Genomic DNA, 17,435 nt, shown 5'->3' with positions numbered 1-17,435 from the left:
CACTTTCTTCCCCATACATAAAAGAAAGAAGAAAAAAAAAAAAAAAAAAAAAAAAAAAAAAAAAAAAAAAAAAAAAAAAAAAAAAAAAAAATTAAAAACATTAAAGACATAAAAACATGGAAGACATCAAAACCCGCACTCTAACCCTAATTTAGCCATAAGCAACTCTAAACAGGTGGGTTTTAAGTTGAGATTTAAAGGCACCCAGTGTTTCAGCTGTTTTACAGTTTTCTGGAAGTTTGTTCCAAATCTGTGGTGCGTAGAAACTGAATGCTGCTTCTCCTCGTCTGGTTCTGGTTCTGGGGATGCAGAGCAGACCAGAACCAGAAGATCTGAGGGGTCTAGATGGTTGGTACAGTAATAACAGATCTTTAAGGTATTGTGGTGCTAAACCGTTCAGAGATTTATAAACTAACATCAGTATTTTAAAGTCTATTCTCTGAGCTACAGGGAGCCAGTGTAGGGACTTTAAAACTGGTGTTATGTGCTCTATCTTCCTGGTTTTAGTGAGAACCCGAGCAGCAGCATTCTGGATCAGCTGCAGCTGTTTGATTGATTTATTAGTCAGACCTGTGAAGACGCTGTTGCAGTAATCAATGCGGCTAAAGATAAATGCATGGATGAGTTTCTCTAGATCGTGCTGAGACATAAGTCCTCTAATCCTAGAGATGTTCTTCAGGTGATAGAAGGCCGACTTTGTGACTGTCTTAATGTGGCTCTGAAGGTTCAGGTCAGAGTCCATCACTACTCCCAGGTTTCGGGCCTGATCGCTGGTTTTAGTTGTAATAACTGAAGCTGTGCATTGATTCTAGTTCGTTCCTCTTTAGGTCCAAAGATAATAACTTCAGTTTTGTTTCTGTTTAGCTGGAGAAAGTTTTGGCACATCCACACATTGATCTGTTCTAAGCATCTATTCAGTGATTGGATGGGTTCAGAGTCACCTGGTGACATCGTGATGTAGAGCTGTGTATCATCCGCATAATTGTGGTAGCTAATCCTATGTCCTGTTATAATCTTTGCCAGTGGGAGCATATAAATATTGAAAAGAAGGGGTCCTAGGATTGAACCTTGGGGTACCCCACATGTGACCTTTGACCTCTCTGATGAGAAGTTTCCAATTGAAACAAAGAAATCCCTGTTCTTTATGTAAGATTCAAACCAGTTGAGCACTGGACCGGAGAGTCCGACCCAACTCTCCAGTCGATTCAGTAAAATGTCGTGGTCAACAGTGTCGAAAGCTGCACTGAGGTCCAACAGAACCAGCACTGTGGTTCTCCCACAGTCTGTATTTATATGGATGTCATTGAACACTTTTACAAGGGCCGACTCCGTGCTGTGGTGAGCACGAAAACCAGACTGGAAGGAGTCAAAGCAGTTTGTTATTGTTAGGAAGTTATTTAATTGCTTAAAAACAGCTTTTTCAATAATTTTGCTGATGAATGGGAGGTTGGAGATCGGCCTGTAATTCTGCAGTAGGGATTTGTCTAGATTGTTCTTTTTATAAGTGGTTTGATAACTGCTGTTTTCAAAGCCTGGGGGAAAACACCTGAAGAGAGCGATGAGTTTACTATTTGGATCAGATCATTAGCAACAACAGGCAGGACTTTCTTAAAGAAATGTGTGGGTAGGACATCCAGACAGCAGGAACTGGAGCTTAATTGACTTATAATTTCTTCTAGGGTTTTATAATTTAGTAGTAGAAATTGGGTCATTTTTCCTGCATTTGTTTTGTTTGGGCCCAGCATTAGTACTGTCTTTGGAGTGGATGAGCAGATTAATCCTCTGATCTTTTGAATTTTCTCTGAAAGAGACTGGAAAACTTGTTGCAGGCGGCAATAGATTGAAGTTCAGGTGGTAACGTCATTGGAGGATTTGTGAGCCTGTCAACAGTGGCGAATAAAGCTCGAGCATTGTTAATGTTTTTGTTTATGACATCTGCAAAGAAAGCTTCTCTCGCATGTTTCAGTGTTGTGTGATAGTTACGTAGTCTTTCCTTGTAGATGTCATAATAAACGTGCAGTTGACCTTTACGCCATTTCCGTTCGGCCCTACGGCAGAGTTGTCTTGCAGATTGAACTACTTGTGCATTTCTCCATGGAGATTTCTTCCTACCAGTCACAACCTTCACTTTAGTGGGGGCAAGTTTTGCAGCCTCTTGAACTCAAGATTCCCGTCATGATCTTGGGTTATCTTTAAGACTCTGCGGTTTTCAGAGACCGAATGAACGACAAACTCAACTTCGCCCTGCTGCTACTTCACAGCTCTTCTATATGAAGGGCAATTATGTCGTCTGAAAAAGAAACAAATGACTCCGTCTCCATTCTTGCTTCTGTTCACACGCCAATCAGCAGCTCTGTGCCTGAGCAAAACCACTCTGACATACCAATCCTTGGGGATAACCGTTTGTGTACACTAGCAGACTGATGGCTATATAACCTGCCCCGGCGTGACACGTAGTCAAAACACACCATCTATGAAATTATACAACTAGCCTCTACCGCCAGCAACACATTTGTTACACCCTGGTGCAGCTCCTGTCGGTTCTCAAGGGTGTTTGGCAGAATTGATTAAAAAAATGTATATGTGTTATCCAATCAAAGCTGCACATATAACATATTCCATTATCTTTATGGTCATTTGCATACCAGAATGCAAACGTTGGCATGCTCATTCTTATCATCAGTTGGAGATGTGACATATATTAATTCACTAAACCTGTATATTAAATAGAGTAGGTAAAAGTGCCACACTAAACCACAGAGGAAGTGATCAACGCAGTTTCATTTCGTCTCAGTATTTCCTGACAGATGGGAGGTGTCAACTGGTGATTAAAAACTGGAATAAACAGCGGTGACACACCTGCGTGACAGAAACTATTTTCCTTTTCAACAACCATGTGCGTTCCAAAAGCACAAGGTCAATTTTACTCATTTTACATAGCAATATTCATAAATGTGTCAAACACTGCCAGATGAGTTTAAAAAATATAATTCTGATTTGTAAAGATAAGCTCTTTTAACCAAAACAGAAAACCAAAAGAGGCATAATGTTGCCACAGTAATGGCAAAACAAGGATTTTGATCAAAGTATATTCATGTGGTTACAAATTGGTGTTAACACATGAAATCCTCCTTTGATCTTATATAGCTTATTAATATGAATAAGTATAAATCCTGACTTGTAGATTAGATTTATGTGTAATAAAACAAAAAATAAAAACAGTTAATTGTCCGTTTACTTAGTATCTACGCACTTCACTGTACTGATCTAGCACATAAAATCCCACTAAAACAAACAGAAGTTTGAAACATAACAAAATGTAAAAAAAAATAATACATTTGCGAGTGATGAAACACTTTAGGAGCAGCACAGCTAAGCATGGCCAGGCGCCGCGAACCTCATTCCACTGCCAAGTTTGAGCCAATCAGCCTAAAACGCATCCCATTGACTTTAGAAAAACCTAAAGCCTTTAGCTTATTTGCATTCCAGTAAATACCACGAGGGCTTTCAAAGTGAGACTGTAAAAGTCCTATGTGCTGGCCAACGTCGTCTGGATGCCTTCCAGCGCTTGGACAGATGCTGTGATTTAGCACAGCAATGTTGCTGGAGTCGGGGCTGTCCAGCAAATGAAGCTGAAACAAAGAGCCGGTTCAACGTTGGCGGGAGAAAGACGGAGTGGGGGAGTAATGCTAATGTACTCTGGAGATAGTGACGGGTGGGGACAGGGTTGGGGAGCGAGGGGGGGTAATGCAACAGGGTCAGAGGGTTGCATTCTCTCATAGTATCAGATGACATCACTGCACAGAGGTAGGGGGGTCAGGAGAAAGATGGCTGACGCAGAGCAAAAAAGAAATACTACATTTCTGCAAAGGATTCTGAACATGGCGAAAAAAAAAAGATGACATCCCGCGTCTGTTTTCACCACTCCGTCGGATCAACCGTCTTTGCGTTCTCTCGTGGTGCTGAGTCTGTAAAAGTTAGCTTGCGGATGTCATCTGTCTGCGTGTGGCCGCCGACTCCCTAAGCCTCGCTGCCGGGCTCGTTTATTTACACTGGAGCCCCGGGGGAGCGACAGGCGAGGTGAGAAAACTCCGGTTTCCGAGCTGGTCAGTGGAGGACAGGACAAGATAAGGGCGGACTGAAGGAGAAGGAAAAGAGCAAAGAGGAGAGACAATGGCCGCGTTTCCTTAGGGAGTGCGACATTCAGGTTCATGCACTTAATGATGTGCAGGAAGGGCACCAAGCTGAAGAATAGAGAAAGTCAGGCAATGGAGGAAGAGGTAGTATCCACACGGGTCCTGTCTGAACTAGAGAGATATAACTCACACCCAAACCGACCCCAACTGTCACAACTTTTCCTCTCAGCTCGTCCTTGCTCAACCCTCCGGTCCATGACACGCCCTTTCACACCGCTTCCTCTCCATCTTGCTGTGTAGTTGCATTACCTTTCCTGCACTCTGAGTCAGCCTGCTCTCTCTGGTCCTCGCCTTGCTCTTAACCGAATCAGCCCGACGCAAGTGCGCCGTGGCCTTTCATTTAGATAAAAGCTCGGGCAAACACACACAGAGAGAGAGAAGAATGACTGGGAAGGACAGAAATTGATTAGGTTTGGACTCCGGCCACAAAGAAAACCAATGCCGACAAACACTAATGTCTATGTTTTCCTTCACGTTTTGTTGCTGCGATTGGCTAAAGAACGGATGAGGTAAAGCCGGGAGAAAAGAAGGACAGCTGGAGAACGATAGCCCTGGAGCGTCACATGAGACAAATAAAAAGAATGACATCGAGATCGTTCCACAGCTGCTTTAGGTTTCCCATTTATCTGTTGACCTTGTAACACAGTTTTGGGTGCAGAGAGGATACAGAGATGCAGCCAGGATACTACCGTGGCATGTATTTACTGGCAGCGTTTCATCTGGCTGCTCCTGAAAAATCATTAATCTTCCCCCTCCGACACAAACTGCAGTCTTCCCCAGCCAAGCTTTTAGTCTCACAGCCATTTGTGTCTCAGCACTGGAAACGAATCAAAAGTACTTTGGGAGTCTTTATTGGGAAACAAAGGGCTGAAACAATGATTTGCGATGGGGGGAACCTAAAATTAAAGGGTGAAAAATGAAAAACAGGCTCTTTCCAGAAAGCATCAGAATTGTTCTGTAGGAACTTGAACAGGAACTATTGTAGCACTCAATGCATTTAGGCATCTAGATGTGGTGAGGATGATTAGCTGGAGTTCTAGCAAAGCACCAGAACGAGGACGGAAGAGGAGTCAAGTGAGTTTTGTTGTTGGTGGGAGATGGGATGGTCTTGAGTATTCCAGAAATACCTTTGACCTTTGTTGACGTCAAAGGTCAAAGAAGAATGCGAAAACTGGTTTGAAATGACACAAAGAAAACTATTTTTGGTTTCAAGTAACTACATATTGTCAATTAAAGGTAAAGAAAAGCCTGGAATTATTGGAGCACAATATTTTAGTAAACATCAGTATCAGTGTTGGTTTTCTTCATCTCAAAAGCCTTTTGTTCAACAGCAAAGATTAGTCAGATATGAATAAAAAATATTTATTTAAAGACACATTACAAACTAAATCACTAACCATTATCTGTAAACATTCAATATAAAACGGTGAATCTGTGACTCCTTTTGTCTTCATGCTCAAACCAACTGTAGACGATAACGCTCAACTATCAATGCTGCTGGAGTATTTCAGCTTTCTTTCTACATCACCACATATGTAGCATTAACTGAAAAGGATTTTCAACGTCCCGCTACGGTGAAACTCAGCAGCTTGGAATCAGCAAAAAGTGCTTTTAAATCCCTGGGAAAGGTGCCGGTTTAATGGGTCTTCAAGCAACACTTCTCAGACAACATTTCTCTCAACTTCCTCCTCTTCTCTGAATAAATACTTGGAATAAAAACTTTGTAAGGTCAAATTTGAGCTATAGATTTTGCTGTTACAGATGGAGACCATAAGCTCCAAACCCAAACATAATTAAAAAAGAAAAGTTGTAAAAATGATGACTCGTGGTGCTTAACAGCCTGGGCTGGCAAGCTACGCTGTGAGAGTGCACTAAATGTAAATCTGCACACCAGGCAGATGGGCTGCAAGACACCATAAAACTCTCAAGGATCCAATTAAGTGTTAGAAGTTATGATGAGCGTAAATTTTGTTAAATATGTTCGCGTACTGAAGCAAGTGCAGTCTCTAAGTGAAGTGCAGCACTCGAGCTATTACAAACACGCAAAGATATATCAGGACAAAACCTAACTGGATGTCTTGAAATGTTCAGATTGTTTCCTGCCCCAGAACAGAGGAAAATTGCACAAAATGGATTTCAAAATGCTGTCTTATCTTTGCAAGAAAAAGGTCGGATTTCCTCTTTCTTGGAACAGGTTGTAATCATTTCTTGAGTCTATTAACACCTTCTCCATCCTGTTCTGAGAAACACACTGTACACGTTTTATCTAATCTATGTCAAAACCTCACGCCCGTCGCTTCATCAGTCATCGTTCCCCACTCTGTCTTCTGACCACACATGGTCGGACAGGTTGTGATTGATGAAAATCCCTTCTCCCAGAGGGTGGTGGGAGGGGGGGCCCCCAACAGTGAGACCACCTGCCGGGTCGACGGAGCGGAGGGGAAAATCCCTCGGGGCGGGTGGGTAAGGGAGGAACGTTCATCCAGACTCGCTGGAGACGCGGCTCTGTGAGAATCCAAATGAGGGATACACTCGAGGGCAGAAGCAGACTCCGTGGCTGACGTTCATAAAGGCTCTGCTGTCCACTTGTCTGCTGGCTCCAATCCAAGTGATAAAACCTCAGCTCGTTTATCGTAAAAAACGCAGACCTACCCTGCAAACTTTTTATTAAAGAGGGGCAAGACACTCGGCTCTCGTTCTGCCATCGTCTCATTGTTAGCGGACAGGAACCGCTACATCAGATTGCAGGATGTTCGCTGGAGAGGCACAATCTCACTTCCTGTTAGCTCCAGGCGGACGGATCGGGTGTCTGTCATCCACCACGACCCCCACACCCCCATCATCATCCACCGGGGGCACTGACCTTGTGAACGCGTCCATGTCACAGCTAACATCTGGTCAAACAAACAAGGGCAAGCAGGTCGGCCCGCTGATGACTGAGATGCCGTAATCCTATGGTTCTCACGCGCCACTGGTGGTACTTGGGTTGTCGTTAGGGTTACTGAGAGAAAATTTCACTCTTACAAAATAAATATGGAGCAAATTAGCTGCAGGGGTAATAAATCAAAGATGCAACAGAAGACTGATCTGGGCTTAAACAGGCTACAACCGAGATGAAGACGCAGTGGAGAAAATGCCTCTGACTCCATTCCTTTTACCTTGGATCAAATGACATCGTCGAACCCGACTTATTCGCCCCTAATAAAGAAAAGCCTCCCCACTGCATGATGTTACCACCATGTTTCACCCTGTGGATTCACGGTGTAGGTTCTCTACCGCACATTAGCACATCGAATGTAGCCCAAAACGTTTAACTTAAACAATCTGACCAGCTGACTATGCGGCTTGTGGCATAAAAACTCTGTAAAAGGAGTTTTTATGGCTTTCATTCACCGGTGAGTTTCTTCTTGCCACTCTTTATGGAGCGCGCCATAGATTCTCCCTCCTGAGCTGTGAGTTTCTGCAGCTCCTCCAACGTCACCATCTCGGCAAGCAGCCAATTGTGCCTACTCTTTGCAGTTTTAGATGAATGAATGAATGAATTATAGTGCTCTGTAAGATGTTCAAAGCTCCAGATGTTATCCTTTCCCACAACTTTCTCCCTGACCTGCCTGCTGTGTTTCTTGGTGTTTATGATGATGTTTGTTCGCTAGCTGGGAGGTCTTTCACTGAACATTGAGATTAAATTATTCTTGTTTGGACTGTGTTAAACTAATTTGATGACTTCTGGAAGTAATTTGTTGTAGACTGGATTTTATTTACGGGCATTCGAGTAAACCAAGCTTTACTTGTCCCCCCTCCAGGGTAAGCATTGCTTATTTTTTAAAAATATAATTGCATTTTTTTTAAGACTTTATAGTTGTTGTTCAGGTTGTTCATGATTTTGTAAATTATGATAATTTAATGCAAAGTTGGCATTTTTAATGGACTTTCAATGCAACTTTTAGAGCAACTCTGCTTTAAAAGTGTCATTATTTACTGAATGACACTTCATGACAACTGTCATAAACATTCACAAAGACTTCTTTATGTTCATGACAGGTGTTATGTCATGTTTATAACAGTGTCATGTCAGTCTTATGCACACCCCATCAAATAAAGTATTACCAGAAATCTCAATAAAATATACTAAAGTTTTTGTCTATAATGTAAAAAAAATGATGCTGTGTCTTCCTGAAGCCTCTGACTTCAAAAAAACTCACTCGTTTTTTTCCAGGTGTATTGTGAGCTGCTGGCCCTCGGCTGAGATCAGAACCTGGACCTCTGCCGGATGCTAGAAAACACGAAACAGATGAGATTCAGCCATAGCAATGCACACTGGCTTCACATGAGAACAAATCTCAGTTGTTTTGTCACTTGGGCAAATATCCAGCATTTCTCACACACACACATACATGCACACACACACACACACCTCTTTGTTGGCAGATCTGATGTGTCTACGAGGATGCAGCCACACGGGAGAGGTAACCTCATAACTCTGGATATGTTCGAGGACGCCTTTCAATCTGTTCTGATTGTTTTCTCCTGCAGGGGAATAACAAAAGAATTGGGGATAAACGGCACAAAGCTGCATTCTCGTCTATTTAATTAAAAGCAATCTCCAACAAATGCATATTTTTGACACCACATCCTGAAGAGGGAAATACGCTGGAAAAGAATCCCCCAACGTGCAAAAAAACACAACAACAAACAAACTAACCGCCTCACCTTTATAAGCAGCTTCTTCAGAGCCAGCAGCAGAGACTAGGTGCTGAAAAACCGTAAGGCAGAGACACAGAGAGACCCGCACGGAACCGACAGGAGGGGGACGCATTCTACTGATAAAACAACCGAGCCCACCGACACAGAACCGACCAGAGAGCAGCCTGGCGTTTCACATCAGATGGAGAAAGCGTCGCCAGTGAGACATCGCGATAAGCCGCCGCTGCGCGCAGTGTTAATGGGATGCTTCAGATGCAAAGCGGAGAGAGAACATTTCTTGTCATTTCCAAAACCCCTCCCATCTCACCACGCACGGACATTGATCTGTCGAAAGGCAAACCCAGGATGTGATGAAAGGATGTTCCAGAGACGGGCATGTAGAGGTGCGGCGGAGAATGTCCGCTGTAGACGTGCAGCTGGCTGAAAATAAAACTTAATTACCACAGTTGATTTTTTTTCGCCCCCCAATATTGAAACGTTATCGTTAATTATTGGGATTTCAAATGCCGCATTTGAATTCGCATTTCGGCTTAGTCGGCCAGAGGTATAAGCGAACTATGGCTGCGTTCACACAGCAGGCGTTGATGTTCAGGTCTGATTTTTTTGTTTTTGTTTTTCAGGAATCCTTTTTTTATTTGTTTGTTTGTTTTTGTGTAGCCAGTTATATAACTAATTAGAGTTTAGGTTCATAGCTCCAAGCCCGACCAAAAAATTACTTCCGTGAAGTGGAATTGGGCTTCTGTCGTGTGAAATAAGCCTAAAATATGTATATCACAGAGAAAACTAAACAAAAATGTACGATGTAAAGTTGCTTTAATCTACTTATTGCAGTCTAAACAGAGGAGTATCCTGTTGCCTAACAAGTGCAACACGCTGCAAAACTGAATGTGTAAACTATGCACATTAGTAAGATAAAGAAAAGCATTAAAATTTTAAACTGAGGTGAACACAATATTGAGGGAATTCTGAATCACTACATTATTTTTTTTAAAGATAACCCATCATATGAATTGAAAAAGTTAAAAGAATCTTAAGTAGTTGTGACGCAATGTTTTAAAAAAAAAAGACAAGTGCAACACAATTACATTGATAAAACCACGACACTTGGCTCCCCATACAAACGATATATCTGCTGATTTGTTTCTATTCTGAGACTACTCTAACACGCTAAATTATTTTATTGTTCTTTAGCAAAGTATATAATTCCAAGTTGTATATATCTGATTACATCAACTAGAAAAACGGAAAAATTGGCTCTAAAGAACAAAGTTTTTAAAACAAGATGGAATCAATATTATTACACCAACCATATGTTTTTCACAAATCCGAGCCTTACAAGATATTTAACTTATTAAAATTTTTGACCCCTCAAACCTGGTGTAAAAGCAAATGCTGCCAGCACATCTGTCGCCATCCAAGCTCAGAACTAAAAAAAGAAAATAAAAAAAAAAGTAAAAAGCTGAACTTAAATAGAACCGATCCTCTTCTTTCCACGACAGCAGCACAAGGGGATTATGGTTAAGCACCGCATATCCATGCCACCTTTAAATAACAGGCTCACTTGTCTCAACATGCTCTAGTTTCTAGGGTTTCCTCTGGTCTATGTGACCATGTGTCCAGTCATTGTCTGCACACACAAACACACACAGAGAGCCACCAGTCACAGCAAATGGACACACAGCCGGCTCCCGATTTTTATCTCGTTACAGCAAAATGATCCTTTTTGACCGAATTAGCATCTAGTGATCAACAAGAAGGTTCGCTTCCCGTTGCGTGAGCTACAGCAACAGAATACAGTAAGGGCTTCGAACTCCCCAGGCTGCCAGCAGCCGCTCATTCTGGGTCGGCCGCTGGAAGTGTGATATGCCACGCAGCGCATGTCAGAGGGGTAGAGTTAATGCAGGGTGTGGGGAGGTATTCTTAGCCCTGATGACAGCGCACACCACTGAATCCACTCACGTCTCTTCATGGGTGCCTTGGCTCCAATAAACGGCTATTTTTTTTTCCCCTGTTGTAGTCTGGATCATTTCCACTCCCCCCCCTTTTTTCCTCTACATACCATGATTTTTATTTATTTTTCTTTTACAAAACTTTTTGCTTTCTGCAAGATTAACTCCGATTTGCAGTTTGCACTGCAAACGAGCCGTTCCGTCAGCGCGTCATGGTGGTGTTAGACGTGCAAAGAGATCAGGCCTTGGTAGTATTTTGAATGCCATTCATGATATCGCATGAGGGTATATTTTTAGAGAAGTAACCCTACGCGGGAAGGAAGGCAAAGACATGCATGCCCCTGAATGTCCTCGGTACCCGCTGGTGGTGATGGGAAGAAATTTACGTGAGCATAATTGGACTTTTTGACGGATCACTTTGCACGCGATTTAATAGATGAGAAGTAGAAACACAAATCAGCTGTTGGAAAAAGCGTAGTTTGGTTTCAAGAAAAGCTGCAGCTGTGCTTCTTTGGTTTCTGTCTGTGAGAGCCGGCTTCAAACACGCAGCTCAGAGTCGTCTCTCCGCGGAGAGTTGCTGTTGTCAGGTGTCGTCCTCGAGAACGTCCGGGTGTTCCTCCCAGAACTGGTCCCCGATAATGTCGCAGTGGTAGGCCTCCACCTTCTTCCTGCTCCGTGTGACAGGAACCTGCTGCTCCTCCTCATTCGGTCGCTTTATGCGCTTGCTAACCGTCTCGTTCCGCTGCACGACAGAGAAATGAGACAGACGTTAGAGACAATCAGGGAACTTTACTGGGAGGCTTTCTTATGCTGATTAAAAATTGAGTCCTGTTTTACTTCTGCAACAGGTTTGAGTTGCAGAACCTCTTCGTTATGACAAAATGTACCCATTAAGTCAGTTTTGCTCTCTAAAAATGTCAACATTCCAGACTTCTCGGTCTTTATTTAGTCAACTTTAAAGTAAAAGTACAAAGGTTCAAGGTCAAGGAAGGAAGGATGAGGAACAAACAGTTGGACACACAAGCAGATCTTTTAGACTGTGGGCTGGAGATGGAATATTTTCAACATTTATCAATTTTTTTATGCTTTTCCTGGCTGCATATGACTTCTAAGATAACAAAAATTGAAAGGAAAGACGCACCGTCTTAAATGGAGGAAGTAGCTTTGACTCCAAGTGATGAAGAATATTTCAATCAATGTGATTATTCCATATAAGCATATTTCCATAACATCTGAGTTTCACTGAACTTAGACAAAAAAGTGTGTCGGAAGCCCTGCTGTTTGTTATTACTGGTGAGTTACAGACCAGTTTTTCAATATTCCACCTGCTTCAGAGCCAGGAAGGCAGAAACTGAGAAATTTCAGAATCAGAGCAAGGAACCAAATTTAGAAATGCAGTAGCTATTAACAATTAAAAACTCATCTTTATTCAGAAAATTTTAACACAGTATAAGCCATTTTGTTTTGCGTTTTTTAATAATAATAACAATTTACAATGTTATAATATATTAGTCTTTTTGATTTATTTCAGGGCTGCACAGTGGCGCAGATGGTAGAGCTGTTGCCTTGCAGCAAGAAGGTTCTGAGTTCGATTCCCAGCCCCGGTCTTTCTGCATGGAGTTTGCATGTTCTCCCTGTGCGGCTTCTTCCCACAGTCCAAAAACATGACTGCCAGGTTAATTGGCCTGTCCAAATTGCCTCTAGGTGTGAGTGTGTGTGTCTCTGTGTTGCCCTGCGACAGACTGGCGACCTGTGCAGGGTGACCCCGCCTCTCGCCCAGAACGTTAGCTGGAGATAGACACCAGCATCCCTCCTGACCCCGTTAAGGGACAAGGGTGTATAGAAAATGGATGGATGGATGATTTATTTCATATTTTTGTACAGCACTTTGCTTATCCTGATGCTATCTTTACAGCACTTTATAAATAAACTGAAGCTGAACTTGTAAACATTGTTTAAAAAACAGTCTATTTAGTGAAACTTGTACTTGTTATGAACTTATATTTAAAGAACTACAGTTCATAAATGAAATAAGCTTACCGGTGAAAATTCAAAACTCATTCACAGAAACAAGAGTTTTTTTAATTATAGCTGCCCGGGATAAACAATAAAAATCACAAACAGAATATTTCAGCGTTAACACGAATATTTCCTTTCTTTTGAAACGGTCATATTTACAGAGAACAATCTGATTAAGATACAGGGAGAATACTCATTTGGTCCAGACTGTGTTCAAATGCACAGACCTGTGAAAAAAAAATCTCTCATGTCTTTACAGATGCTTAGCATGCATAAACCCTGAACTAGTACGTGACCATAAGAGCTCATTATGAAAACTGAGTGGCTGAAGTGGAAGTGGTTAGTAGCCTGAAAATAAAATTCTGAATAATTTTTAAGGACTGATGTCAGTTTCCTGACAACCCAATAAACACAAATAAACTTCAGACAAAAATTGATTCTGCAGCTGCACATGACAGAAAAAGAAGTGAATAATCTGAGAATGAATCAGGAAAAATATCTCTACATAACTTTATAAGTCATGTAAAAAATTCAAGCAGTTAAATTTTAACAAAATTCAACTGTTTGTTAAAAAAACTATAGGTAGTATAGGGATAAACCTGTGATGTTTGCACAATTCTGCATACATACGTATTGCATTGAGTCTTCATTTTATCTATTCAACCTAAATGTAAACATAATATTAACCGACTTCCTTTTTAACCACTTCATAAACCTCAGAGCTGTAAACAGTGACAGCAGCAGTTAATCTGGTCACAGAGTCATATTACTAAGCTAGTGTTAACAGTTTTAACATAGAAAAAAATAATAAAAAACATAGATTATACAAAGTAAATATATTTTTAAACAATTTCTTAAATCAATACATAACGCATAATTTTTGTTTTCCTAGCAGAATGAACATAAAACACGCCTGTCCATCACAACGTTAGCTACATTGTTTAAAAATCGGACTAAGTGAGAGTCCAGCTAAGCCATTACTGAAAAATAAAGAAAAACACTGTGTCACTTCTGAATCAAAGAAAAGACGGAGACAGAGAGGAAATGAAAATAAATATTCAACTTGTAGCATTTGGTAGAAAGAGACAGATAAAGGAAATCTGAAGGTTTGACTAGGAAAATAGAGAAACTATTAAGATCCGAGTCACAAAGCAGTTTGCGGTTCATATCAAACTGAGCTGGTTGGGCACACGCTTGGAATATCCTCAACAGAGGTTTACAGAAACCGTGCAGACTTAATCACTCCGGAGTATCTCACCTTTTCCCAAATGAGGGTGGTGCCTTTCCGGTGGACGGCCGATTCGTTGTTATAGTTGATGTCGAATTCTGAGAACAAAATCTCGTTTTTCTCTGAAGCTAATGTTCCCTGTTAAAAAAACAAAACAAAAATATATATATATATATATATATTAAATTGAGTTCAGCTACTTCTTAATAAAAATACTCATGCACAGGAAGCAAGAATGGGTGTTCACGTTACTGGCTGGCACCACCTGCTGGTTGCATTGTGTCAGGGTGTTTCAATTATTCTAGAAGAGCAAACACTAACATTGAAGTCGCACTTATTACTACAACCGAACCGCTAAAACATTTCAACATATTAAAAGTGATTTAATATACAGACACAGGACATGAGGAGAGTTTTTTTTTTTTTTTAACAAATAATGAGGTTTCTAGATGTTGTTCTCTGGTTGACTCCTAATCTGGACTGGAACATGAAATAGGTTATAAAGAACAGCTGCATCAGTCCCAGGCAGCTGCAGCCATTAAAGTCTATTTGTGTCAATTAATAAGCTCTGGAGAGTCTGTTGACATCTAAAACATACTGTGCTTTCCACTACTAAGCCGAATGTTATAGCAAAATGTCAAACAGTTCAGGCAGTAAAGCCTTGGCTTAAAATAGAAACATTCTCTGTAAAAGAAACCAAATAATAATAATAAAAAAAGTTTGGAGCTGCCTTGGAGGATGCATTCCAAAAGCTGCAGACAATTTTTTTAATCGATCAGAAAAATTACAAAAATAATTTAAACAAGTTGATGCCAATCCAGCTGGTTATAAAACAAAACATGAACAAAAAAAAAAAGAAAGAAGAAAAGCACATAGAACTATCCCTAACCTAAATTCAATTTCAGTGGAAAGACCCCGTCTTTATATAATTAAAGATGATAAGTTCATACTTTAAAAGACTCTTAGTGCAACGCTCTCTAACAGTGTCGACTCAAGGAGGCTGAATATAAACATACGCCACACTATTCAGATGTTAAACTGTGAAAGATTTGAAAATGGCGCATCGTTAGTGTTGCTCTGCGTTACAACATTTTGATAAATTGCACTGATGTTTGTAGCTGTAAGGTGACAAAATACAAATAAAAAAAGTTAAGGGAAATTAAAAGTTTCACAGTATGGTTAATAAAAACAGAAAAGAAGAAAAAAGATGTTTTTTTTTAATTAAAAAAAAAAAGGTAAAAACCTCAATAATTCTTTCATTTAGATTGACTTTTATGTTAATGAAGGGATGATAAATCCAAAGTATTTTAACATATTGTGATCCATTTTGAACATAAATGCCTCCCTCCTTATAGGCTTAGAGATGTTCCAAAAGAAGGACAACTTGGCATATCTGGCAACTAGACACACCATGACAATGGAATTAATACACTAAGTGGTTATAAACTATATTATGTATGCGTAATGTACTAAATATTATTTCTGTCTGAAAATTCTTATCTTTTCCTCTATACAGAGAAAATGACCCATCTGCTTTGTTTTGCTCTTACCTTTAGTCGATTTTCGGCCTGTGTTGTACTGAGTCCTCCTTTTTGAATCAATGTCCAAAATACAGTGTTATACAAGTTATTTATATGACCTAGAATATAAGAAACATATATAAATATGCATCCTGTAGACTTATCCACCGAAACACACAAAGATGCACTTACAGTCTGCTTGCCTCCAGCTGAGGTAGTCCCTGAGGTTACGGTTGGTGGGATACAAAACCACCCGCCCGTCAAAGCCAGGCGGGTACAGGAGGGGCTGTTCTCCGAAGAACTCCTTCCAGTAAAACACATACGAAGAGGAAAACTGGGAGGCCACATGAGTCATGAGTTTACTGCAAAACAAGCACGGTGGGAAGAAAGTGAAGCGGAACAGAACCGTCGTGATGTGGAGATTTTTAAAGGCATGTCAATGAAAGTGAAGTGTACCTGGCTCGTCTTTTGAACCAGGTAGTGGTTCTCTTAAAAACAAAGCTGAACTCATCACTTTGACCATAGGCGATGGTAATGTCCTCCAGCTCTTCCATGACAGAGCGGGCGCTCCTGCTCATCAGCCCCAGGGCCCTGTCATCGTTGGGCTTGGCGAACTGGTGCTGCTCTGCAAACCTAAAGCAGATTGTAATGTGAGAGAAAAGTCAAAAAACACATTCCAGACATTAAGCGTGAGATGCCGGAAGAAAACTAACTTGTGGAAGTTGCGACCATCCAGTCGTACGACAATGTAGCAGTTCCTGAGGCAGGTGTCGTCCGTTTCAAAGCTGCGGACGTACTCAAACTTGCTTTTGGCCATAGCGCTGGAGCTGGAAAACGGACGCAGAGATGCTGCGGCGAAACAGGACCTTCCTGCTGCAGCAAGTGTTTCTATCAGCATCCAGAGACTGCCGGAGGGGAAAACACACCACAGACGACATGTTACTATTATTTAAGGGTTTTGACATGACAACAAATCTATTTGTTATAAATAGATTAATTTGGTTAAATTTACTGTAACACAACTGCGGAACAGACTCATATTAGGAATGGCATAAGAGCAGGTAGCAACTTAGCTAATCGTTTATGCGACAATTAAACAGATAAGCTAATGCCACAACTGACGTGATGATTTAAGTTTCCTGACACCGAACCACATTGATTGTATACCTATTTAATAACAGATGTACTAAAACACTTATTCTGTGATAACTCACGTTGCTTTGTGTACAGTCCGTCGACCAAATATGCCGTAGTCTTAGTACCACCTCCAGAACTTCCCTCACAAAGGTTCCGAGTTGAACAATTTTTGGTTTGGTTCAAGCACAATACGATATTTGCTGTTTTCTGGAGACATATAATGACATATTTTCTTATAACATATAACGCAGCCTATATCTGGCGGCGACCTGAACGGATTAATAAAATGCGAATGGCAATGAAGTTACCCAAAAGTACGTTATGTTTCCCGTGTTTAACTTTCGAAAGCGCAAGTGGGTGCACACCATTTGTCAGCCGCTACAGCAAACACTGCGCAGAGAAGAGGGACTTTTCACACAATTTATGCCACTCACTTCACGCTGAGATAATAAGTTATTTTGTACGAGAGTTACAATATTTTTGATATCATTTCAAGGCTGAAAAATATTTTATTATAAACATTTTATCCAGGCAAAAATAACTCCTCCCACGCCGCTTTATCTTCATTTCTACCCGTGTCAAGAAACACAGCCACTGATAATCACGTGTATTGAAGAGCTATGGGATTTGTAGTCCAATTAAAAATCTTTTTTTCTTTTTTTTTTTTATACTTGACTCTTGG

General features: G+C 40.8%; 2 protein-coding genes across 4 annotated transcripts in view; both read right to left on the bottom strand.

Annotated features, from left to right (window-relative positions):
• The window catches only part of adam19b (ADAM metallopeptidase domain 19b), a 25,599-nt gene extending 16,562 nt beyond the window's left edge, over nt 1–9,037 (bottom strand). For both annotated transcript variants that reach the window (XM_008419561.3, XM_017307199.2), the window contains exons 1-3: nt 8,907–9,037; nt 8,611–8,723; nt 8,399–8,469 (exon numbers count right to left, since the gene is read on the bottom strand). In XM_008419561.3, the coding sequence (XP_008417783.1) occupies nt 8,399–8,469; nt 8,611–8,723; nt 8,907–9,012 (290 nt within the window). In that variant the 5' untranslated portion in view covers nt 9,013–9,037. The remainder of the gene's footprint in view (nt 1–8,398; nt 8,470–8,610; nt 8,724–8,906) is intronic.
• thg1l (tRNA-histidine guanylyltransferase 1-like) lies at nt 8,903–17,435 on the bottom strand. Of its 2 annotated transcripts, none has more exons than XM_008419558.3 (7): nt 16,831–17,435; nt 16,330–16,521; nt 16,073–16,249; nt 15,809–15,978; nt 15,647–15,735; nt 14,127–14,234; nt 8,903–11,591 (listed from the first exon to the last, which is right to left on the bottom strand). In XM_008419558.3, exons 2-7 carry the CDS (start codon nt 16,512–16,514, stop codon nt 11,433–11,435), a joined length of 888 nt encoding a protein of 295 aa, XP_008417780.1. In that variant the 5' UTR covers nt 16,515–16,521; nt 16,831–17,435; the 3' UTR covers nt 8,903–11,432. The 2 variants fall into 2 exon arrangements, with proteins under 2 accessions (XP_008417780.1, XP_008417782.1); XM_008419560.3 differs by lacking the exon at nt 16,831–17,435 and adding an exon at nt 16,739–16,757.

The sequence above is a fragment of the Poecilia reticulata genome, chromosome 10, assembly GCF_904066995.2.
Source record: "Poecilia reticulata chromosome 10, P_reticulata-male-v2, whole genome shotgun sequence".
NCBI classification, from domain to species: domain Eukaryota; kingdom Metazoa; phylum Chordata; class Actinopteri; order Cyprinodontiformes; family Poeciliidae; genus Poecilia; species Poecilia reticulata.
Note: the sequence above shows the minus strand (reverse complement) of the source record. Positions and strands in the feature narration are given on the sequence as shown.

What these genes read in the sequence shown, in the direction of transcription:
- thg1l (XM_008419558.3), bottom strand. Translation starts at nt 16,514, where the DNA reads ATGCTGATAGAAACACTTGCTGCAGCAGGAAGGTCCTGTTTCGCCGCA. An exon ending in GATGGTCGCAACTTCCACAA is followed by an intron (nt 16,250 to 16,329) that starts GTTAGTTTTCTT and finishes AATCTGCTTTAG; the next exon opens with GTTTGCAGAGCAGCACCAGT. An exon ending in CCACCCTCATTTGGGAAAAG is followed by an intron (nt 11,592 to 14,126) that starts GTGAGATACTCC and finishes TCTGTCGTGCAG; the next exon opens with CGGAACGAGACGGTTAGCAA.